This window comes from Mixophyes fleayi, chromosome 3, assembly GCF_038048845.1.
Source record: "Mixophyes fleayi isolate aMixFle1 chromosome 3, aMixFle1.hap1, whole genome shotgun sequence".
Taxonomy (NCBI): domain Eukaryota; kingdom Metazoa; phylum Chordata; class Amphibia; order Anura; family Limnodynastidae; genus Mixophyes; species Mixophyes fleayi.
Window position 1 is genome coordinate 116,225,819 of NC_134404.1, and position 26,029 is coordinate 116,251,847.

At 42.3% G+C, this 26,029-nt stretch overlaps 1 protein-coding gene across 2 annotated transcripts in view; it reads right to left on the reverse strand.

The window, feature by feature from the left end:
- Window positions 1-26,029, reverse strand: part of MCF2L2 (MCF.2 cell line derived transforming sequence-like 2) — a 287,120-nt gene that overhangs the window by 218,877 nt on the left and 42,214 nt on the right. For both annotated transcript variants that reach the window (XM_075202198.1, XM_075202199.1), the window contains exons 2-3: window positions 24,774-24,857; window positions 14,532-14,646 (exon numbers count right to left, since the gene is read on the reverse strand). In XM_075202198.1, the coding sequence (XP_075058299.1) occupies window positions 14,532-14,646; window positions 24,774-24,857 (199 nt within the window). The remainder of the gene's footprint in view (window positions 1-14,531; window positions 14,647-24,773; window positions 24,858-26,029) is intronic.

Genomic DNA, 26,029 nt, shown 5'->3' on the forward strand with positions numbered 1-26,029 from the left:
ATACTGTAAAATATAAAGTATGGTTGATTACCTTAACGAAAGTGAGGAATAAACATAATGATTGTTTAAAATTGTGGCAAATGGAAGGTAACACGTGGCAGAGCAGCGAATGCAAACCGGAAGTAGGCGTGGCGAAAAGCGCGCGCAAGGCGGATGTAACCGTTGAGAAGCGTGGCGAACTAAGCGCAAGCGCGCCCCCGCCACCTTATGTGGCGGGAGGGGTAAGTACAGCCGTTGTTAAAACTGAAAATAGAAAAATTGCTAAGTTGTATCCTGTTTTAAGCCAGTTTAAATCAAGTGTATCTGAAAATGAAGATGAACCCTCTGTGAGTTCGGCCATTGCCCATGCCGTTAGTGTACTAGAGGCTCAGCGCAAGTATGAGAAAATGGCTGAGATAGGTGAGAGTAGCGTGATCACTAGGAGTGAAAGCGTTCTAAATCTAGAACCAGCAAATCCTGTAGTGTCCCCTGAAGTCAGTGTACCAGAGGGTGCGTTCCCAGTCCGCACAATATCAGTTCCCAATGGGAAACCGGATAAGGATGGTGTAGTCCCTTTAAGAAATGTTACAATGCATTGTCCCTGGACTAGATCAGAATTACGTTCCATTATGACTGAATTCCCAGATCCTAGAAAAGAGTTGGCTAAGTGTCAGAAATTTGTTAAAGACTTAGGAAATGCCCACGAACCAACCAATAAGGATTGGCATGTAGTGTTGAGGGCGTGTCTTCCTCCCAATACTAACATACAAAAAATTCATTGAAGATTGTTTGTTGGAGGAAGATGACACCTTGACTGATGAGATTAACCAAAAGAATATAGGAAAAATTGTCAAACACTTAGCCATCTATTTTCCAGTAATAGTAAATTGGAGTAAGATTTTCACCATTAAACAAAAGGATAGTGAAACAGCAGCAGATTACTTCACTAGAGCTATAGCAGCGATAACACGGTTTACTGGGATATCCAACATAAGTGAGGACCCACATCACAGAGAGGTAGCTGTAGGAGTACTGATGGATGGCCTTAGAGAAAATTTAAAGACGAGAGTACAAACCACATTACCTAATTGGAGAGGTGTCACGGTAGACTCTCTTAGGGAGTCTGCTGTGGAGCATGACAAAAACATTTTTAGAAAAAGGGAAGAGAAAAGTGATAGGTTAATGACGGTAAGTATACAGGCTCTAGAAGGGGTGCATACACGACCACCAGCATACAACCCATATAACAAGAAACCTAAAGTGATCAGGTGTTTCAACTGAAGAATGGGGGGAGGGGCTATAGATTAGTCCAGGACTTAAGGGGAATTAATAAAGTTGTTGAGAGCCAATTCCCCGTAGTGCCGAATCCAGCTGTCATCCTCATGCAGATTCCACCGTCTGCCAGTCATTTTACTGTCATTGATCTATGTTCTGCTTTCTTCTCAGTCCCTCTTCACCCTGACTGCCAATACCTTTTTGCATTCTCCTACCGGGGAGTGCAATACACATGGACCAGACTACCCCAGGGGTTCATTGACAGCCCCAGTATTTTCTCCCAAGCCTTAAATGACTGTTTGCAATCCTTTCAACCCCACAATGGGTCTGTTCTAATTCAATATGTGGACGATTTGTTGTTGTGCTCTGATTCTTTTATGTCATGTTTACATGATACTAAATTGTTGTTGCTTCATCTTTCACAAACAGGACACAAGGTGGCAAAGGATAAATTACAGCCATGTCAGACTAAGGTCAAATACTTAGGACACTGCCTCACTAAGTGGCTAAGACACCTGACAACCGACAGAATTGAGGCCATACAACACATGACTCTGCCGCAGAGCCAGAAGCAGATTCGTACTTTCTTAGGGATGTGTGGATACTGTAGATCCTGGATCCCAGGTTTTTCTATTCTGGCATTACCATTGCAGGAGCTAGTCTCTTCCTCAAAACCAGAACGTGTTGTACACACAGAAGAGTCAGAGCAAGCATTCTTTAATCTTAAAGATAGCCTGACTAGAGCACCTGCATTGGCAATACCTGATTATGAAAAGCCTTTTGAGCTATTTTGTACAGAAGCTGATGGTTGTGCAGCAGGTGTCCTCGCACAGAAACATGGTGACGCTAGCAGACCGGTAGCATACTACAGTGCACAATTAGACAATGTGGCAAGATCACTCCCAACATGTCTCAGAAGTGTAGCAGCAACGGCTCTTCTGGTGAGTAAGAGCGAGGACGTAGTATTAGGACATAATTCAACTATCTATACACCCCATGCTGTATCAGCTATGTTAAATTCAGCCCAAACCAGACATGTTTCTTCAGCTAGATTCACAAAGTGGGAACTAGCCCTGATGGCACCCTCAAACATCACCATCAAACGATGTAGCACCTTAAATCCAGCTACATACCTTCCGTATGTGTCTCTAGAGACACAAAGGGTGGGAGGTGAGGAGACCCTGGTTGATGATGAGTTAGGCAAGAATACTGACACGCATGACTGTATGAAACACCTGAATCAGACCTTTACTGCAAGGCCCGACATACGTGACACCCCCTTAGAAAATGTAGATTTTACGTTTTATACAGACGGAAGTTACCATAGACAGACAGAGACAGGAGAGCTATGTACTGGTTACGCTGTTGTAGACGATCAGGATGTGGTAGAAGCTGAACCCCTTGGTCCACCTCACTCAGCCCAGGTGGCGGAACTAGTAGCACTAAGGAGAGTGTGTGAATTGGCAGAGGGTAAATCAGCCAATATATATACTGACTCTAGGTACGCCTTCGGGGTAGTGCACAATTTTGGGGCCCTTTGGCATCTTAGAAACTTTACGACAGCAGCAGGTACACCAGTGGCACACTTACAACACATAAAAGGACTTCTGACAGCGATACAGTTACCCAGAACAGTAGCCGTCATAAAGTGCAAAGCCCATACCTTTGAAGAAGACACAGTGTCATTGGGCAACAACAGGGCAGACGAAGCTGCTAAATGGGCAGCAGGGCAACCTATGACTGTATCGACCGAGACTATGATGGTTTTTCAGACATTAGACATGCAGAAATTAATTGAAATGCAAGATTTGTGTTCCCTGCAGGAAAAGGCGGTCTGGAAGGCGAAGGGATGTGGTCAAGAGTCCTCAGGACTCTGGAGGGATGGACAAGGTAAGCCTGTAGCTCTCCGAACATACTATCCAAGCCTGGCTGAAGCAGCACACGGCCTGACTCACCTGGGTAAAGAAGGTATGTGCAAACTGGTGAGAGCATACTGGTGTGCTCCCGGATTTTTCTCTCAGGCTGGTAAGAAAGCAATGTCATGTCTTACTTGTTTGAGGAAAAATGTTGGGAAAACTATTCCAACTGAGCCATCCCACATCCCTCCTACAGACGGACCTTTCCAGGTAATACAAATTGACTATATCCAATAACCACCGTGCAGGAATCTAAAGTATGTGTTAGTGTGTATTGATGTGTTTTCCGGTTGGGTAGAAGCATATCCGGCAGCAACAATACTAATACTGCTGTGTTCACTGCAAAGAAAATTGTACAAGACTTTGTGTGTAGGTTCAGTATCCCTAGAATCATTGAAAGTGATAGGGGTACCCATTTTACTGGTGATATCTTCCAAAATATGTGTAAACTCATGGGAATCAGTAGCAGACTTCACACCCCTTACCGACCACAAGCCAGTGGTAAGGTGGAGAGAGTAAACGGTACTATAAAGAACAAGCTGGGTAAGAAAATGGCTGAAACTGAGTTGGCATGGCCTGAGGCTTTGCCGTTGGTCCTCCATAGCATTCGAACCACTCCTAGACCTCCTCTTAATCTGTCCCCCTTTGAGATACTGTTCGGACGACAACCTCATTTGATCGTGAGTCCACAAGACGACTTGAAGTGTAATAATGAAGTGACTATACAATATCTTATAAGAATGAGTAGACAGCTAAAACAACAACAACAAAAACTAAAAATGCTGTCACCTGGTATGCCAGAGACGAACTGTCATGATGTTGAACCTGGAGACTATGTTATGATCCGCAATTTCTTACGTTCAGGTTGTTTAACAGACCGTTGGGAAGGCCCGTACCAAGTGCTGCTGACCAGTACTACATCACTGAAGGTTGCAGAGAGAGACACTTGGGTCCATTCCACCCACTGCAGGAGAGTCCATAATCCGGAGAAAGTGCAAGATAAAACTAAGACCGACGACATAGAGCTGTCACTTGTGAGCCTGTTCCGGGAGACCTAAAGCCTGCAGTCGAGACACCTGAACCAGAGACGTTGCCTCTGAACTATCTTTCCAGCGATGGAGTGGCGGTTTTTGTTTTTCTTTTGTATCAGGAATTTCCTTGTTTTTACTCTTTCTAGGACATTCTATTTTCTGTGAAGGAGGATGGAGGACGGAAGAGAGTTCTGGGAGTGATACGGATGTAATGGAGGCCAAAGAAAAGTTAATAGGATACTCAGAGCAGCCCATTATCAAACTTGGTCCAGGGGTTATGAAAAGGTCTGCTAGCTCAGGAACTCGGAGGCAGTGTGAGGGGCTATTGTCTGATGAGTATTGTAACTGCAAGTTCTGCGACTCCCTAGTTGAAGAGAGATGCATCCAACGATGCCAGTACCCCAGTACTCTGAATATAGGCGGGCATCCTTTGGAGGATTATCACTCCCTGGTGGGTAAGGTGCTAAACCAAACCGAGTGTTGGGTGTGCTCTCATGTGCCTCAAGGGCAGCATAATATAGGACTAGTGCCATTCCCTCTAAACATATCTGAAGTATTCGAATTGAGGGGTGGGAGGCCCATAGACGGGAGGTACAATAACACTAGGTCCCCTAGTCTGACGCTTCGACAATACTCCATAGGCAGATCTTTGCTGTGCTTAAACATATCTCATGCAAAGCGCCTGGAGAATTGGGAGGCTGACCTATCAGATCAGACAATGGCTCGCCACACTCATTTTAGAGGGAGACTAACAAGGTCACTACTAGGCAGGAATGTTGATGGAGGTCACAAATTAGGGCGTATAACCAAACATAAGAAGGTATCCATTGGAAAAGTCTCTATAGATAATTGTAAAAATGTCATCCATGCCGACACGTGTCTAGAGCAAATGGAGACACTAGGCATGGGTAGTTTTATCAAAACTCTGTGTGATATAATTCATGGGCATACGGTTCCTTATGTTCTCCCTGATGATGTATATTTTGTTTTGTGGAAGGAAAGCTTATTCCTGGGTGACTCTGAGTTCCAAGGGCTTGTGTTTCTTAGCTAAACTGGTTCCTGAAATCATGACTATTACTCATGAAGAAATGGTTGGTATTCACAAGACTACATCACTACCATACATACACACACAGTATGAACACCGTGGCAAGAGAAATATGATTCCTGGTGAGGAACCCATAGCTACAAAATTGATTAGTGAAACTGCTGGTTTCCAAGTTATGGCTGCTCTAGATCTCACCAGGACCGCTCGGGGAACATTAAACTTTAAATATATCCAAGACCTAGCCAAATTAATAGATAATATCACCGAGATGTATGATGACACTTTCAGGTATACTGGAAGGGAGCTACAAGCGTACAAGAAGGAGTTGGTGCAACATAGACTGGTACTAAATTATCTCACCTCTATTACTGGTGGGTACTGTGTGACACTGTCCACCCAGTTCGGTGTCAAATGTTGCACGTACATTACTAATAATACGGATGACCCTAAAGAGGTTATAGACCGGAAGATGGATGAAATTTTACAGCTGAAATGGGAATTTCGAAAGAGCCATAATTCTTCGTTATATGAGGTCGAGGAAAAGGTGGCGGGTTGGTTCTCGTGGTTGAACCCTGTGAAATGGTTCTCCGGTCTGGGGGAGTGGGTACAGGAAATGGTTGCTAGTGTAGGTAAGCTCCTTCTCCTTATACTGGGTGTCATCTTAGCAATTGGTTTAGTTGTCAAATGTGTTCCTACTGTGTTGAAGTGTGGAAAACGGTCTCATAGGAGTAACACTGAGAAAGAGACTGAAAGGGTGGTACCAGATACTGAGATCATGGTCTGTGAAGAAGTATCGTATAATCCTGAACTTGAAACGGTGATTGGGTGATAGTTTATTACACTATCAAAGGGTGGAGCTGTCGAAGTCAGCAAATTGGATAAAGTCATTTCAATTAAAGTCTAGCAAACTTGGTTGTCTTTGTCTGAAAAGATGCGCACGGTACGCTACGGAGTACAAGGGCACGCTACGGCGTGAAAGGGCGTACGCATCCACTACACGTGGCAGCAACAGTAATTGGTCTTTTACCATACATTCGCACAAACACGCATACTTATAAAATAGTACACATTAATGGTAGTTGCAACACATAGTCAGTTATGTCGAAATATAGTAGTATTTATATGTTATATCAGAGTTACATGCATATTAGTGAAATACACGGAACGGGTTGAAGGAATAACATCATGAGTGGTATCATAATGAACCTTGTTACATATCCTACTGTTTGGTTCACTCTGCGAGGGAATCGCAGAGTGCATACACAAGTTATGAATGATAGGGAATTATGAACTACTTAAGACTAAGGAATCTTGGCGGGAAGAGCAGAGCATACCCCCTGCAGAGATGACCCCCTCCTTTGGATTCCTTAGGATGAACCAGCCAATGATTGACAACCCCTTGGACATTCCTGAGACCTGGACCAATAGATGCAAGCTATACCATCTTCATTGTATTACTGTATTTGATTGTGTATATAAGCAGCAGCTTGTGATCCAGAGTGCAGACATCTTGTCCCCAGACATCAGGATTGAATGACTGCACTGGATCCAGAGCGCCTGCGATAAGTAACGGCTGTATTTACTATTACTTCGCTTGAGCATATTTATTCTACTTATTGCAAATAAATCTTTGTACTTTGGAAACACAAATCGAAGTTCGACAATCGTTATTGGTTAGCGACAATACGCACATAACAATAGGATGTAGTAGAGCAATATACCACCATCTGACACTACTAAATTACAGATTTTGCCACACCAATTATTTGCCCTGCATTTTCCTAGTTGCTACTATTGTCACTTTTTGCTGCAATTTAGAATTATATAAATATGTAAATAAAAATGTTAACAATTAGTATGTTCTAAATTTATATATTTATCAATAAAAATGATTATCAAGAGTATGCAACCATGCTTGCGTCATATCATCTATATAAAATTGTATTATGTACCAGCATTACTTGTTATATATTACCTACAGTATATAAATAGTATTATGCACTGTATTAATAGTTCCATGTTAGCATCTGTTTCCCATTATCCCATATATTATGATGAACCTGTATTAATTATTCCATATTACTTATATACAACTACTATTAAGTCAGGGCTGGAATATCTGCTATGTATGGGATCATATGGCCCAGTAGGTATTGGAGTTACCCCCTGGTTAATATTACAGGTAGAGGCCGTTGAGCAGCACCAAAGTAAAAATTAATAGGAGAAGTAGATTCCCTTAGCTGAAACAGAAGCTGATAAGCTAACGCTGAATTCTGATAAGTCTTTCTTTTGTCACATATACTGTTTCTATGATACTATGTCCTTTGTGGTGTCTATCTTAACTCCCTATAACTGTAGTTGCTGAGACAGCCTTAACTACCTCACTCAGCTGAGAGACAGGAAAAAGACCGGGAAAGAGGAGCCCAACTATATACCTTCTGGGTTGTTGAGTTTATTATACTTTTGTTGTTATGTATTTATAAATAAAATGTTGCTGGATCTATGTTATAAAGTATGTGTAAATTTTTAAAAAGTCAATACAAAGATTTGCACAAAGAAACAAAGAAAAATGTAGAATTTGTCACGAGCCGCGGCGGTACTCACAGCTGCCTCGGCTCGCTTCTGGCTCCCTCTGGCGTCCCGGCCGTCACCTTGACGACCGGGACGTCATTTCCTCCCTCTGCCCGTCCATCGCCAAGGCAACGGCCAGACGCTACCACACAAGCGCTGCGTCCCGGCGGTGCTGGTAGCTGGGCGCATGTGCATAACAGGCAGCCGGTGGGCTGATTTCATTAGCGTTAACAGGCATTAGCCTGCAACTGTGTAGGTCAGGGGCAAGCCTTGATTGGCTCTGCTGAATACGAGGAAATTAACCTGCAGGAGTGTGTTCAACTGCTGATTGGTCTGTGTCTGTATTTAAGGCAATGAGGTCTGCTGCCTCATTGCCGGTTATAGCTTCTGTGCTCCAGTCTGCTGACCTGCTTGTTCCAGTTCCTGTATCCTGTTATCTACGTTTTGACTACCCGTGTTTGACCCTTGGCTTTGTATTGGACTTCGCTTTTGTTTCCTGTGACCCTGATCCTTGGCTCGTTTACCCGTTCCGCTTCTCTGCCTGTGACCTCTGACCTCAGCTTGTTCATCGATACTGATACCTGCTGCCGGCCTTTGACCTCTGCGTGGACCTGACGCTTCTTGCCTGGGTTCTCCCCAGCCGGTACACACTTCACGACCCTCTGTCAGTCTGCGGCCCAGTCTGTCCCCACCATCAGGGGCTCCAGTGAACACCTGACTGGCAGAGTAGACTCCGGGTTGTGTTGTGCCGGCTGGAAGAGTTCCTAACAGAATTGCAGAGTTAATGTGCTGATTAAAAGAAGGACTGCTCCGGGGGCCGAAGGTGGTGTAGTGTAGTCCCAGCCAGTAAGAAAACAAAAACAACATTCACTGGCCTCTACACTATCTACAAAACAAAAGTGTCTATGTTTGTTTTTAGTTAAAATATCAAAAGAAGAAGCATAAGTGGATTTTAAATCTAAACACTGTGTCACCCAATGGTCTTTATATTGACCTGGAAATAAATACTTTCTTAGGTGTCTGATTTATACCCCTCTGAATCAAAATAATGTAACACAACAGAACAACAAAGCACTGAGATAGATCGGATTCATATAAGGACTAATTAGAAATGAGGGTATACATATGTCTATGCCTCAGAACATCACATATACACAGCATGACACCACTGTCATATCTTCAGCCAGCACAGCACTTAATCGCAGCCCCTGAAACGGTAACTGTCATCCTATTTCCGGGAGGACTCAGCAGGCACTGCCTCGAGCATAGGACAGCAAGGTGGCTAAGTGGTTAGCACTTCTGCCTCACAGCACTGGGGTCATGAGTTCAATTCCCGATCATGACCTTATCTGTGTGGAGTTTGTATGTTTTCCCTGTGTTTGTGTGGGTTTCCTCTGGGTGCTCTGGTTTCCTTCCACACTCCAAAAACACATACTGGTAAGTTGATTGGCTGCTATCAAAATTTACCCCTAGTCTCTCTCTGTCTGTGTGTATGTTAGGGAATTTAGACTGTAAGCTCCAATGGGGCAGGGACTGATGTGAGTGAGTTCTCTGTACAGCGCTGCGGAATCAGTGGCGCTATATAAATAAATGGTGATGATGATGATGATGATGATGATGGTGGTTGCCAAATAATGGCAACCAGCATCAGCTAATGTTGTGCAAATCAAGCTTGCTGCACTTGTGCAGCCAACTGGCTGGACTCCTCTCATTGACCTTTCTGTGCTTAAAAACCCCTGTGTGTATATTGACCTGATTTGTCTTCTTGTTGTGACCCGTATTGTTTATTGGATTTCACTGCCTGCACTGACCTCATTTTCATATTTTGGACTAGCCTGATATACTTATGGTTGCTTACTACCTCCTTCCATGTTCTGTCCACAACCTTTCAGCAGTATTGTGTTCATAAACTACTACTACAAGTATAAGACCTGGAGGCAACCAAGTACTGTGGAACACATTACGTTCTTTGGAAAGGGGGCTTCTATAAGCAAAGACTTTCAATATCACCATTAACCAATACCTACATCTAGCTTTTTGTTGTGGATTAGCTACACAAGTGAGACATCTGCTGGTGAAACAGGACATTACATGCCACTCTTTAGACAAGGAAGAATATACTAGTATCCACCACATCTATATAGTCATGCTTTGTATAACAGAAGAATTTATACAAATATGGCAGTTTTACACATATTCACACATATGTATGCTACTGACAGTGCATCAAGCTACAAGATGTGTATGATATTCAGGCCAGGGCCATCTTCTGGTTAAGCAGAAAATATACACCCCATTCTGAATATTAAAAGGTGGGTACAATATCAGATTGAGGTTTCAATATATTAGTTTGTCCGCACTATGTTTTCCTACAAGGCTGGCGATTGAACTTTGTTATGTATGCTATGTGTAGAATGCTTTCCCAGTTATATATTGACATTTTAATATAATAGAGGTTTTTGGTGTTTAAATATTCAATGACACGTGTTTATATATATTGTTAATTCAGCAACATCTTACTCTACGATAGTATGTATTAGCAGTGTCGGACTGGGGCATGAAGGGTCCACCGGGGGATTGCAACGCTAGGGGCCCACCAGAGGGGGTGTGGCCAGCCATCATAGAGGCGAGACCAGGCACTAGAGGGGGAGTGGTCAGCCCACAAAGGACAGCTTGCACCATAGTGTAGTATATAAAGAATGCAGTGTGTATATAAAGAGTACACAGTCTTCACCTGCCCCTTAGATTAGGCAGAACAGTCACCAAAAATCAGGATTGTTCCACTAAACCAGGCTTGGCTAACCTGTGGCATTCAAGGTGTTGTGAAACTACAAGCCCAAGCATGCTTTGCCAATATATAGCAGCTTATTGATGGAATGGTATGCTGGGACTTGTAGTTTCACAACACCTGGAGTGTCACAGGTTAGCCAAGCCTGCACTAGACTCAGAACATTTGACAGACTGTCCTACCTGTTCTTGTCACTTTTACCACGTGTGGCTGCTGGTTTCTTTAGTTGTGTCTTGTCTGGATCCTGGAATGTTCAGGGCCCTATTTGGAAAAAATAATGGGTACATTTAGAAAATTCCAACCAGCCTCGGCATTAAATAAATAGGACCCACAATTAATACTTAGGCCTTCCTCCAGCCCCAACATTAAAGTAATAGTATTCCCATTTCATAAATAAACCTATTTCCCTCCCTCCAGAATGTACCTATTTCCCGCAACCATCACTGCCATTAAATAATTCATATTCGCATTTAATAAATAGACCTCATGCTCCTCAAACTCAGCCCCACATTCAATTAATAGCCCCCAAATCACTCCATCTTAAATTAATAGTCCCCACTATAAAATTAAATTGCCTCACCTTCACCCTACAAACAAAATAGCACCCATTAGTTAGCCACAACCTACCACACACACATTACATTGCCACAAGCCCGCTTTGCAATCACACACACATTACTGTGCCCCTTAATCACCATGCTGTGCCTCCTTATGATCACACTGCGCCCTCCATGCTGCTTTTGCCCCTCCCCTCCATGCCCCCCTTCATCACCCTGCGCCATACTGCTTTTGTCCCCCCCCCCCTTCTCCTGGCCCCCCTTCATCACCCTGTGCAATGCTGCTTTGGCCCCCCTTCTCCTGGCCCCCCTTCATCACCCTGTGCCATGCTGCTTTGGCCCCCCTTCATCACACTCTGCCATGCAGCTATAGACCACCTTCATCACACTCTGCCATGCTGTCTTTGCCCCTTTTCACTCTCTGCTATGCTGTCTGTGCACCCCTTTCACTCTCTGCCATGCTGTCTGTGCTCCCCCTTCACTCTCTGCCATACTGCCTTTACTCCCCCTTCACTCTGCCATGCTCCTTGCTTCCGTTCCTTCACTTAGCTTTTCTATCGGCTTCTTTCTTCTCTTCTCTCTTCTGTCTTCTTGCTGACTCCTCTCTGCGCCGCTCCTCACTGAACGTCGGGTGTGATGACGCCACGGTAACGTGAGTATTTTTTTTTTTATGTTTTCCACTCTCCCCACCAACAAAGAGGGGAGCGAGAATGGTCGGGGCCTACCGAGAGATAGCCGGTCCCCCGGTGGGCCAATCCGACCCTGTGTATTAGAGATGCGCGTTGACACTTGTGTTTCATAACCGGTGTCTGTTCTAAACTGGGTTCGTGTTTCGGCTTTGTTACCGGTTTTGCCCAAAAAAAATAAATTTGCAAAAGGTTTTGGTTTTGGATCTGAATTTAATTAAAAATTGTGAAAAATAGGTAAAAATAATGTTGTTTTGAGCTGTTTTTGCTCCTATAGTTCTAGCTATAGCATTAACATTTATTTCTAGTTATTTCCAGTCTATTTTCCAATGATCCATTCACAATTGTCCCAATTTTGACCACAGTCTGCAGCGATCTGACTGGCTAAAATTAGTGACAGAGCAGTGGCACAAATATATGGCACAAAGACATGGCAGGTTAATTAAATATACAATCCCTAGACTAGGGGACACAAGAGATGATCTGGCAGCCTTACAAAAAATTGCTAAGTGTTAAGTAATTTGATGGCGCTATATAAATAAATCTGGATGATGATGATGAAGGTGCAGTGCACCCATAATTAAAAACTTCAAAGGGTAGGTATACAATACATTTGGAATGTAACAGAGCATTCATCATATACACGTATGGCACAGAAACAGGCAGAGTTCACTGAATGGACAGCAGTAGAATTAATGCTGCTAGACATTGGTAAAACTAAATAGATCAAGGTGGTGTGCACCTTCATCTACTTATTTACTATGCACTTATCTTTGGATAAATTATTCACAGAGAGCCAAGAGTAGAGGTTCAAACACCTTGTTTAGTGTAAGTGTTCTTCATGCTACGAGTAAGGTAGGCTGAATAGAAATTAGTATGTGCCGTAATGCTGCCATTGTGAATCAAACAAGGGGGCTCGTCACTCATATATCTTTGCAAGTATATAAATATGTAATGAATAAAATATGATATGTATTTGTCATTTGTGGATGGGGTGCTTGGATCATTGAGATTCTCTGATAAAGCTTTGAGAGGTATTTTGGCTCTGTACAGCTCCCCAACTGCCACAATTTCGGAAATGGTCTGACTTCTGCACCCTTCTAGATTTCTAACAGTCCCCTCTCACCACTCATATTTGCTCTCATAATAGAAATTGAACCTTACTATGTGGTCACATCACTATATCTCCTGAATAGGCCATATCAATGCTGGCAAAATTAATATCCTCTTCAGACTTTTATATGCAGTTATCTTTGGGTAGAGTATTCACCGGGAGCCAAGTGCAGAGCTTTCAAACACCTTGTTTTACTATACGTGCTTGTTATGGTATGAGTAAGGTAGATCTGTCTGAAAAGAAGTTAGAATGTGCTGTAATGCTGCCTTTGTGAATCAAACAATATATATATTTGCAAGTATATATGTCATGTATAAAATATGTCATGTATATAAATATGGAATGTATATCAATATGGAATGTATATCAATATGGAATGTATAAGTAATACATATATGTTATATTAGTGAAGTTTAAACAATATGTAAACCAGACAGTTCAGATTGGGCAATAGTTGGCCTTCCCACACAAGTATGTATAACTCACATAGATGCAGATTTGGTTGCCAAATATCTCTCTTGACAAGGCAATGCAATTAAATTTGAAAGTCCACATTCTGAGAAATTCAGAGACAGAATTTGGCATATTGGTCACCCAACCAGCCAGGTGACAACACTAGTAACATGCTGAAAACAGTTAGGCATTGCAATGAGTTACAAAAACTCCCCACAAAAAAAGGCAATTTTGGTGCAAGAATGTACTACAACGAAGGCTTCAGAAGATTCTTGGGGAAAAGTGGAGGAGTCAAAATCGTGCAAGAAGGCATCGTACCTGGGGCCAAGTATGTTGAAAAGAACATGCACATAGGTTAACAAACCAAGCACTCTAGCGACAGGCAATGCCCTTTTTGTGGCTTAAGTGGTTAATTTGTTTGGGCTTCCACAAAAGCCAACATTTTGGTTGTTGGTTGTTCAACTGAAGATTAGATAGAGAGGTTACAAAATGAATCAAAGGCAGTGCTCATCTTCCTCAATAGTAATCAATTATCACCCTCATCATCATCCTCACTGAAGATGTCTATATCAATTACATTTTCCTTTGTTTATAGAAGATACACCAAGTAAGTAACCATTAGGCAGCATGTGTGACACATTGGAGAGGATCAGCAGCAAATACATTAAATGAATCACGAGGGGACATCAAGACTGTCTATTACATGTGGCTCTTTTGGGTGTGTGAAGTTTTTATTGCATCACTTGGATTGCGCCTAGTGCAGTGTTTCTCAACTCCAGTCCTCAGGACCCACTAACAGTGCAGGATTGCCAGGTGACCAGTATAATAATTATACCACCTGCTACACTGTCAGTCAGTAATGAATACACCTGTGCTCCAGCAAGGAGACATGGAAAACATGTACTGCTAGGGGGTCCTGAGGACTGGAGTTGAGAAACACTGGCTTAGAGCTTAGGAAAACTCGGTTTTTGAGTGGTCGTAAAACTATAAAATCATAACAGGCCCTGTGAGCGAACGTTTAAGCCATGGGTTGCCAAAATCTGATTGACTGTGACTTAACCTGTTTATTGCAGAAAATCAGTCAAGTCAGTGACTTATGCAGCAGTCACTCACCTGGGAATGCTTGTTAAATAGGTAACAACATTCAGAAAATCATCATCTGGAATCTCAGTAAAGTTGGGATATTCGGGAAAGGTTATTATAGGTGCTCCGTCTTTCCCTCTTCCTCCTGAAAACAAAATACATCAGTCATTAAACCATCTCTTATTTCAAATCACAAATAATTATGTCACCTCTTAGATATCATATATGGCATAATGTACTACTCCCCTGCTGTAAATTAGAAGGAGTCATCGAGGAGTTCTGTGACTATATAAAAGGCACAAGTGCTTCCATACAGGTCACAGAACGCCACAGTGATTTCTAATATCGATCATCATTTACTTTAGGAGGTGCTTCATATACAAGTTTTCCTAATAAATATTTATTACATCAGAGCCCATTGTTTATAATGTTATTATTTTCAGGTGTTTATATATATATATTTATTTATAAAGCATTTTTTGGTGTATATATGGGATATTACACTCCCTTGTATAATATATAGTGATTACAAAATCAACAAACGGTTCTGTGGTCATATGAATGCAAAAGTGCTTTATACAGGTCGCAGGCTCCAAGCTGACTTTTAGTTTCCATCATAATTTTAAGAAAGGGGTGCTTTATTCCTTATAATACAAATATTGTCCTAGTAAACATTATATCATCATCATCATCATCATTTATTTATATATCGCCAACATATTCCGTAGAGCTTTACAATTGGGGAGAAACATAATAAACTAATAAACAAACTGGGTAAAACAGACAAAGAGGTGAGAAGGCTGCTCGCAAGCTTACAATCTATGGGACAATGGGAGATTGACACATGAGGTTAAGTCTACATTTTGCATCTTGGCCCAGCCAGACTGCAAAGGTAATGAAGAATTCACAGATTATAAGCAATGACGACATCAGACTTCACTGTTTATACAGATATTATATGAAAATATACATTAATTAACATTTATGAACATATATAAAGTGGTTGAAGTGGGGGGGGGGTGTAAAAGAGTATGTGCTACCTGTGCTATTTCCCCAAAAGTCTGCTATTGTTCCCTGATAGATCCTAGGGCCCAATACGCTAATGATCATTTCACAACCAATCTCCTTAATTATGGATTATCCTATTAACAATATTTTAATCGAACAAATCATTACCCATGATGCTTCAGGTGTTCTTAAATAGCATCTAAAACATAAACAGAGGGATCCCAGCTATGACACAAATGTGTTACAACCAGAAATCCATGAGATCTATTCATGCGACTTCCCTATTTGACCGGGCTCTCACCTAAGTATCTCACATGCTTGACAATTCCGCCAAGGTAACCCACTTTCATGTGTGACAATGCATATTCCAACAACAGTCTTATCAACAACTCATCCACAACATATTATAGTATGGTGTTGTATAGATAGTATATTGCAGTATAGTACAGATAGGAGTAAGATATGGTATATTATTTATTTGCAGGATTACAGTTTATAGATAGAAGATGCAGAGTGCACAGGGAAGCGTGACCAGGAGCGAAGGACATTTTCTGTAGTGCAGTGTAAGGGTTTCGGAGAGGTGTTTGTATTGCACGGGCTTGGAAGCCCATGCTTTTCTGGCCCCCTGTAAACCTGCATTGCGCAGCTTAGACATGAGCCGACAGGAAGCTGGTTCATATCCTTTCCCCAGACGCGTGTCTTTAATATTGTGCATGCATCAATTGGCACATGCGCAGTCACATCTGAGGGTGCAACGGCCATTACTGCCCATGGAAATATTAAATGTGCTATTGCGCAAAAGACGCACCAGTCATTCAGGGATTTCCATGGCCATTCATGCCCCCCCCCCACGATGACATCATCACATGGGGGGGCAGTGGGCCTGGTCAGGAGTGATCACACCTTCATAGGGTGTATACGGTGATATGCTATACCTCCACTTCTCCTACTGCTTTAATTGTAAAATTATCAAATTCCATTCACTTACATTCCCATTATGTTTTCCATACCACCACTTCTAACTTTCCACTTCGACCACTGCATATATAGTTATAAAGTATTACGCATGACAACATGACAGTTTGAGAGTGTGTAAATGATTGTGGGTGGGAACCAGAAGCAAACATGAAGAGTGAAATTAAAGATGGATGAAAGGAGATACAATTTGACTAAAAAGTGATGAGCGAGATAAAAGGTGATGAAGGGGACAATACATTTAAGCATGTGACATGACATACAGACTACCGTCTTATTGCAGAGGTGACATCCTATCACAGTACCATGATTGAAGTCACTGAGCTCTTCAGAACGACCTATTCTGTATCACAAATGTTTGCAAATGGAGACTGCATGGCTAGGTGATTGATTTTATACACCACTGGCAGCGGGTCTGATTGAAGCACCTCAATTCAATAATTCACAGGTGTGGCCAAATACTTTTGTCCATATACTGTATATTGGTTCACTGATCAGTACTGAAACTTTGTTTCTGGTCTTGTGCAGTTAGGATGCCAGAAAGGGAACACGTATGGCATAGGTATGTCATACTTCTGAACATCTTTTCAATGATAACGGAGCCTCATTATGGTCAGCAATACAGTGACACTGTAAGACTACATGAAGGTACTAAACAACAAGCCAAGACTGACATGTGGTGCCCGCCTAGGCTACTTTGTCAGACCTGCCCCATACACCTCCTAGCTGGCATTACAAAACATTGCTCCAACCACCACGGCATCCCTTTTGTAAAAAGAGGAATATACAGAGATCCTTTACAGGTTAATCCTTTACTCAGCAAATGGTTAAATATAAATACATGAAAATGACATGCAAAGTGAGCCCCTGCTCCTTGCATCCTTAGGCCTGGGCTTATATGATGGTCTTTTTGTAAATCCAAGCCTGACAATACATCTATATTTTTTTAATGTCATAACTGCACAGTGGTCAGCATTGCTATGGCGTTTGTATGATCTCCTCGTATTTGCAGACCCCCACAACCCCCTGCTATCCCCATTTGGATTGCTATGATGGATCAATAAAAGGTTATTTGAAAATTGTGCTTGCGTGTTTATTTTTGTTTTTTTACTATTTTGGTATAATGGGCAGAGGACATTGGAACTTGAAGATTGTAATACTGAAACTTCACATCTCTGTCAAACATCCTGTTCCACCGTGAAACACGTTTTGCATTGCAGTTTGTTCATCTCTACCTGTTTGAATGCACTCTAATGTTATTTCTTCCCCGTAAGTAGTAATTTACACAAGTCAATAAGAGTCATTTACAAAAGCGCTATTTTGGATTGGTCATAAAGTGTTAGTAGGCTGAAAGTGATGTTTCACCTTTTTTCACCATGCGCATTTCCAGTAATGAACGTGATCTTTTATATATTTGTGGTGGATAAACAGACTCAAGATGAAGTACTCTATAACCAATTTAATTGCTTTGTATACATGTGTAAAGGCCTTCATTAATCACATATAAGGAATACATAGTAGTCATATGTGCGGTTTCCATTTTACCTTCTAGCAGACTATAAACACATAAAATACCAGGAAAATAGTACCAATAATAATACGTATGTACACATTGAATAATCTAAATGTGGTTTTATGCACTGCGTGAAGTTACGTAATTTATAGTACATTCTGCAGTGTTCTCATGGGTTTATTGCATTGTAATTGCATCCATTAATGGTGCTACAAACACGTCTTTACAATCAGCAAACAAATGTATGTCAATGAGTTTCATAAATGCATGTAAAGTCAAACATGTGTACAATCCATCCCTTTAACTACACACTATGCTGTTAACCATTTTTATTTTCCTTTGTCTCCTGACTTGCCTCCTCTCCTGTGTTCCGTCCCACTCATAACTAGAGATGGGCCGGGTCTGGTTCCCCTAGAACCGAACCAACCCGAACTTTGCCTATCCGAGTACCGAGCTGAGTAGCCCGGTACTCTCCCGCCCGCTCCAAATCCAAATCGAGGCCGAACGTCATTGTGACGTCGTCAGATCTCGGGGCTCGGTTCTCGCGATACTTCAAGATTATAAATTCACACCTCCACAGCAATCCATCGCCATTTGACAGAGGGAGAGAGCAGGGTGTAGTCACAGGCTGATTAGAGCAGGGACAGAGAATCCAATATTCTTCTTGCAATTGCTCTAACAAAAATCGCTAGAGAAGAGAGGAGGATAGAGGTTCAATATTATTTTTTAATATTTGGCACTCCTCAGTGCTTTTGGGGTGTCCCCCATAATTGTGCATAAATATTTCTGGCTTTCAAAAGTCATATCTGTCAGCAGTATCTACCAAATAATTTTTAGCACTCCTCAGTGCTTTTGGGGTGTCCCCCATAATTGTGCATAAATATTTCTGGCTTTCAAAAGTCATATCTGTCAGCAGTATCTACCAAATAATTTTTAGCACTCCTCAGTGCTTTTGGGGTGTCCCCCATAATTGTGCATAAATATTTCTGGCTTTCAAAAGTCATATCTGTCAGCAGTATCTACCAAATAATTTTTAGCACTCCTCAGTGCTTTTGGGGTGTCCCCCATAATTGTGCATAAATATTTCTGGCTTTCAAAAGTCATATCTGTCAGCAGTATCTACCAAATAATTTTTAGCACTCCTCAGTGCTTTTGGGGTGTCCTCCCTAATTGTGCATAAATATTTCTGGCTGTCAAAAGTCATATCTGTCAGCAGTATCTACCAACTAATTGTTAGCACTCCCCAGTGCTTTTGGGGTGTCCTCCCTAATTGTGCATAAATATTTCTGGCTGTCAAAAGTCATATCTGTCAGCAGAGTGTTTCTAAATCAGTGCAAAAAACAAAAACCCAAAAAAAATTTACTGTGTTGAAGCGAAAAAGAAGTGTTACTGAGCAAAAGTTAAGTGCCGATAAATTTTTTTTTGCAAACATGCCATTCTACACACGCAGTGGCAAAGAGAGAATGAGGCCTTCACCTTTGGCTATTAGTGGCAGATCCCAAAAAGTTACCCAGCCTACAATTGGTGCACAACTACTGTTACGCATTAAAGCCGAGCTGCAAGATAACAGAAAGGCATTACAGGAGAATGTTTGCTCTGATTTACAAATGACAACAATCCCTGTGGAGAGTCCATCCAACAGTGGGATGTCTAATCGTGAGCATTCTGCTGATGTGTGCCTTAATAGCCCGAGTGTAGCCGGTGATACACAAATTGAGGATGCCACTTTGGAATTAGAAGAGGATGAGGGGGAGATTTATGTAGGCGACGAGGGCGCTAATGAGGATGTTGATGAGGATGAGGTTGTTTGTGTAAGTCCTGCACCATTTGGCAGCAGTTCTGGCACGTGACAAGAAAAAGGCCATTGTCATGCCTGGGCATAAAACAAAAAAATCCACTTCTTATGTGTGGAATTATTTCTACCCAAATCCAGAAAACAATTGTATAGCCATTTGTAGTGTATGTCTGTTAGGAACCCCTCCAGCGGCACAACACAACTCGGAATCTACTCTGCCAATCAGGTGTTCACTGGAGCCCCTGATGGTGGGGACAGACTGGGCCGCAGACTGACAGAGGGTTGTGAAGTGTGTACCGGCTGGGGAGAACCCAGGCAAGAAGAGTCAGGTCCACGCAGAGGTCAAGGGCCGGCAGCAGACAACAGTATCGGTAAACAAGCTGAGGTCAGGGGTCACAGGCGAATAGCAGAACCGGTAAACAGGCCAGAGATCAGGGTCACAGGAAACACGAGCGAAGTCCAATTCAAAGCCAAGGGTCATACACGGGGAGTCAGTAGTGGTATCAGAATACAGGAACAGGAACTAGCAGGTCAGCAGACTGAAGCACAAAAGCTATAACCGGCAATGAGGTAGCAGACCAGCAGAGCCTGGCTCTGATAATACCCAGCCCCCTGCACCTAAATTCATTAGCCCGCAGGCTTGTAATATAGATGGGCACATGCGCCCGGCTTCTCATTGCCGGGACGCAGCGCTGAAGCGTCCCTCCGTTGCCCCGGCAACGGCCGGGTCATAGGCGGAAGTGATGTCCCAGTCGCCATAGCGACGGCCGGGACGCAGGTAGGAGAGTCGCGGTGGCTGGGCACCGCCGCGGCTCGTAACAATGTCAAGCCACAGTCAGTCGAGGGAGGGACCTTAACCATCTTGGAACCTCGTCTAGGTTACGCCATTTAACGAGAGTTCATGGGAAAGTGTTGGGAAAAGCTGAACGTTCTTCCCAAAAAAATACAAGCACTCCATCATCAGCTAAGACTCTCCGCTCACCGACATCCCGACGGCTACATAATACACCCACCACACCATCCTCATCAATATCCTCAGTAGCGCTTAAGGCTGGATGACTCCTGCACTATTATTGATTCCTCTGAAGAAAGCGTTAGTCCCACTGCTGCTGCTGTTGCTGCTGCTGGGGGTGAATCGTCATCCCAGAGACAGATCAAGAAAATGAGCAGTCCAACATTTCAGCAATTAACTGTGAAACAATCATTTGCGAGGGGAAGCAAATATGACAGCAGTCATCCAGTCGCCAAGCGAATCACAGACGCCATGGCTGCAATGTTAGTGTTAGATCTGCGTCCAATCTCCACAATAAACGCAGCTGGTTTTTCCCAGTTAATTGAGGTTTTGTGTCCGCGTTACAGAATTCCATCGCGACACCATTTCTCCGGTAAAGCAATTCCACAACTATACCAAAAAGTGTTTAAAAATGTAGAGATTGCGCTGAAAAATGCCATTCTGCCCACTGTCCACTTAACCACAGATATGTGGTTAAGTGGAAGTGGCCAAACCAAAGACTATATGACTGTGACAGCCCACTGGGTTGGTCCTTCACCTTCACCAGCAGGAACAGCCGCAGCATGTACACCACTACGTAACATTTGTCACAGGCAGGCCACTCTTTGTATTACCGGCTTCACTAACAGGCATACGGCTGACAATTTGTTACGCAAGCTGAGAGATGTGATGCATGGCTTATACCACTCGGACTCTCCCCAGGGTATGTCATTTCTGATAACGCCAACAATATAGTGCGAGCATTACAGCTGGGTGATTTCCAACATATTCCCTATTTTGCTCACACCATCAACTTGGTGGTGCAGAGCTTCCTACGAAATAACCGTGAGGTGCAGGAGATGCTTTCGGTGGCCCGTAAAATGTCAGGCCATTTCAGGCATTCAGCCACAGCATGTAGGAGATTACAGCAGCTCCAAGAGCAGTTTAACTTGCCCTGTCACCAACTTAAGCAAGAGGTGGTAACTAGGTGGAATTCCACCCTGTACATGGTTCAGAGGATGGAGGAACAGCGCAAAGCCATCCAAGCATATTGCACAAGCCATGACATTGGGAAAGGAGGGGGGATGTATTTCACTCTTGCACAGTGGGGAATCCTTTCAGTCCTGTGAAGGTGCTGAAACCATTTGAAGTTGTGACGTGTGAGGTGAGTGCAGACTCTGCTAGTTTGAGCCAAGTCATTCCTTTAATTAGACTATTGGAAAAGCAGCTTGAGAAAATGAAGGAGGAGCTGAAAGCAAGCAATTCAGCAAAGTATGTTGGCCTTGTTGATCAAGTATTTCATTCGCTTCACACTGATCCTCGAGTTATTAAGATCTTGAACTCGGATCAGTACGTTTCGGCCACTGTGCTTGATCCAAGTTTTAAAACCTACATAGAGTCTTTACTTGTAAATGAGCGAGATATGAACTTTTGCAAGGAGCTATTGCTCAGCAAGTTGGCCGCTGAACTGGGCCCCGGCTTGACAACGTGTCCTCCTTCACTTTTTCAAGCTGCTGCTGCTCGTAAAAAATTAAATTTCCCAAAAAGAAGCAGGGAAGACGCAGGGGGCAGACCAGAACAATTTAACATCTGGGCTGGTTTGAAGGATTTTTCAAAAAAATGTGTTACTTTGCCCATAACTCCATCCAATACGAGTATAAACATGCAAAGTATGGTGGAGGATTACTTTCAAGAGGTAGTAGATATGGAAAAGTCAGAAAGTCCCTTTGCTTACTGGGAAGAAAAGCAGGCCATTTGGAAACCAATGTACAAACTTGCTTTGCAATACCTAAGCTGCCCACCCTCCAGTGTGTACTCTGAACGAGTGTTCAGCACAGGAGGGAACTTAGTCAGTGATCGCCGTAGAAGGTTACTTCCCAAAAATGTGAAGAAAATGATGTTTATAAAAATGAACTACATCTTCCACGAGGAAGGCCTTCACCATCCAAGACATCCAAGCACTGACTGTTCTCTAATGGCGGATTCAAGCGGCGATGAATTGATAGTCTGTGATGATGACGTACACACTGATGAGGCTGAGGATGAAGCTGAAGATGATGATGATAACATCTTTTTAAAACTTTCTATGTAAGTGTAGAGTGCAATCTACCCCCAAATAGGAAAGGGACTTGTGGCATTTCCATATCACGTACCGTCTTGAAAGGCTGCTGTTTGGGCAATTTCTCATTAAGGGTAGGGTGTCATAGACAGAGTGACCCCAAACTGCCTTTGTCCATTTCTCTTAATATTGTACAGTCTATAATGGCTGAATTTTTTGGTATTTTATACAAGTGGAGGGGAGCCTAGAGAGACAGAAACCAAACTGGCTTTCTCCATGTCAATTAATATTGTACAGTCTATAACGGCTGAATTTTTTTGTATTTTATACAAGTGGAGGGGAGCCTAGAGAGACAGAAACCAAACTGGCTTTCTCCATGTCAATTAATATTGTACAGTCTATATTGGCTGAATTTTTTTGTATTTTATACAAGTGGAGGGGAGCCTAGAGAGACAGAAACCAAACTGGCTTTGTCCATTTCAATTAATATTGTACAGTCTATAACGGCTGAATTTTTTTGTATTTTCGACAAGTGATAGGGGGCCTATAGAACCAGAAACCAAACTGGCTTTGTCCATTTCAATTAATATTGTACAGTCTATAACGGCTGAATTTTTTGGTTTTTTAAACAAGTGGAGGGGGTCCTATAGAGACAGAAAGCAAACTGGCTTTTTCCATTTCTTTACATACTTAACTACAAGTGTAGGGTGTAATATACATCCAAAGACGATGTCTGCATTGCCAATATGCATAGATGGAGAGAAAGACAATCTGTTTTGTGTTTATAATAAGTGAAGGCCTACCAACGAAGAATTAAACTGTTTTTTTGGATTATTTATTACCTCTACAATTAGATTACTTATCTCTAAAACAGTTGGAGCACTAAATTGGGTTATTTTAGGCCCAAAAACATTGATTTTCCAACAAAATAGCAAAACAAAACCAAACAAAACCAAAACCAAAACACGATATGGCGGTTTTGCAAAACCAAAACCAAAACCAAAACCAAAACACAACGGTAATCCAGATCCAAAACCGAATCCAAATCCAAAACACGGGGGTCAGTGACCATCTCTACTCATAACAGCTTACTGGATGTGGTGGAACTTTTAAATGAAGATGAAAAAGCCTTATCGCTTTTCTAATCAAACAATAATGATAGTGTTTCAACATCCTTGCGAGACCCGCTGTCTTTCTACATGGTTTCAAAAGAAATGGAACACTGTGCAGTATGAACATTATAAGATATATATTTATTCATAGAGCTATGGGGAACAGCTTGTTGCCTTAAAAGTGGTACTAAAACCCAAACTGCATACACCTTTATTCCTCAACGTGAAAGCTATAAGTGAGCATTTTATATTAACTATATCAGTTCACGAGTAAGTTCCACAACTTTCCTAACAAGGAGGAAAAAAGTGTCCTGTTGCCAACATCAAAATAAACACAGCAGTTTAAGTCATCAAAGTCAGTGTCTCTGAACGGTGGGTGGATTTTCACATAAATATGTTACATATAAATGAGTTACTTCTGAATAACTTCAACAAATGTAAAAGTTCTGTTACTCAGAGAAAGGGAAGACAGCACAGTACCCTAAAGATTACACTACACCTCCAACGTTGAGGAGCCACGGGCAGCCACACTTCCTGTGACCAATTACCTGGCTGGGACAGTGGTGTCACGTTGGAGCTGTTCCTAGCGTACAACCGCATGACAGAATCTCTGTTGCAATTTGCACACATAATGACAGGATAATTGCCGGCTTCCTTGGGTAGTTATACCCTGGGTATTAAAAGGCATTATTTTTAGCTATTAAATGCTTTTATAAGCAACACATGTTTTGACCACACTAAGGAAACCACTACCATGCATTATATCTACAACCCCTCCTGTCAATGTTCAGAGATTTGGTTGCATTAAGCACAGCTTACCTGGCAAGGTAGCAAACTGCCTGTGAAGTTGCTCCATAATATCGACAGCAAGCAGTGGCCTGATCTCCTGCTGCATGATTTCATCTGTGGATTTAAAGACAGATCCTGGTTAAGTCAAGATTCCCAACAGCACAAAATATCCACAAAACAGGATTAAGCAAACTGTTCTGAAGTTTTCATATGATTGCTGTCATTTTAATAAGAAACAATTTTCTGCTTGGAAAATGACTTTCCAAATGTCTATCGCCTTAACTGACTCTCAGTTATTTAGCTTGTAAAATATATAATCCGAGCTGAAAGTTATGTTCTTTCCTTGTTCTTCATTGAGAAATGAGCCTGGATAACCTCAATACTACTGTGACCAGCCCTTGCCCCTGAGCACTCTATGGAAACCAGGCTTAGCTCAGCACTGAATGGCTCGGCTGTGGTAGACAGGACCTCACTCCTGCGTGAGACACTGACAGTTACACTGGAGCCTCTTTGTTACATACTGTGCTCAGTGAACTTTCTTCCCCTTTTTTTGCTTCAGAGTTTTATTTTTCCACAATTGTGTTAACTGAATAGTTCCGCAATGGAAAGGGCATCTGAGAGTGAAATAAATTCTAAAGAAAGGATAAAGCACTTTAACTAGAAAACTGATGCTAGTTTCTTGTAGCGGTGCATACTGTACGGGAAATTGGCAGCAACTTTCCCATTTGTAAAAACGAAACATTTACAAGAATGTTTAGACCATGATCGCATAACAGTGGAAAAATTCAACACTGCCCAAGCAGCTGAACAAGACAAAATATGAGGTGGAGTTTTCCCTACACTGGTATCCGATTCTCTTTTTCCTTTTTTCCATCAAACTTTTTAAAGAGTTTTTGCAAGCAAAGGTCTGTTTGGTCTGTTTCCAACAGCGCGCATGATACTAAAGTAAGACACCAGGCTACTCACAGCTACTCCAACTTGCCACTTAATCACAATAGTCTCCGTGCAGCACAAAAGCATCAGACACAATCAGAATTAGATGGAGGTTCTGTTATTATGGGGTATGCATCAATAACTTGCGGTACAGCTAAATATGCATCGCTGCACATCGCAGTGATGCATATTTAGGTACCGCTAAGATGTACCATACTGGGGCTACTCTGGGAGCCCTGACGAAGTGACCCCTCTCCTGCCCTCTCCTGCTGGGGACAAGAGGAAGCGCTGTGCACTTCCACTGTACTAGATTCTGCAAAGCCAGAGAGGCTTCAACAGAATCCCATTGAAAA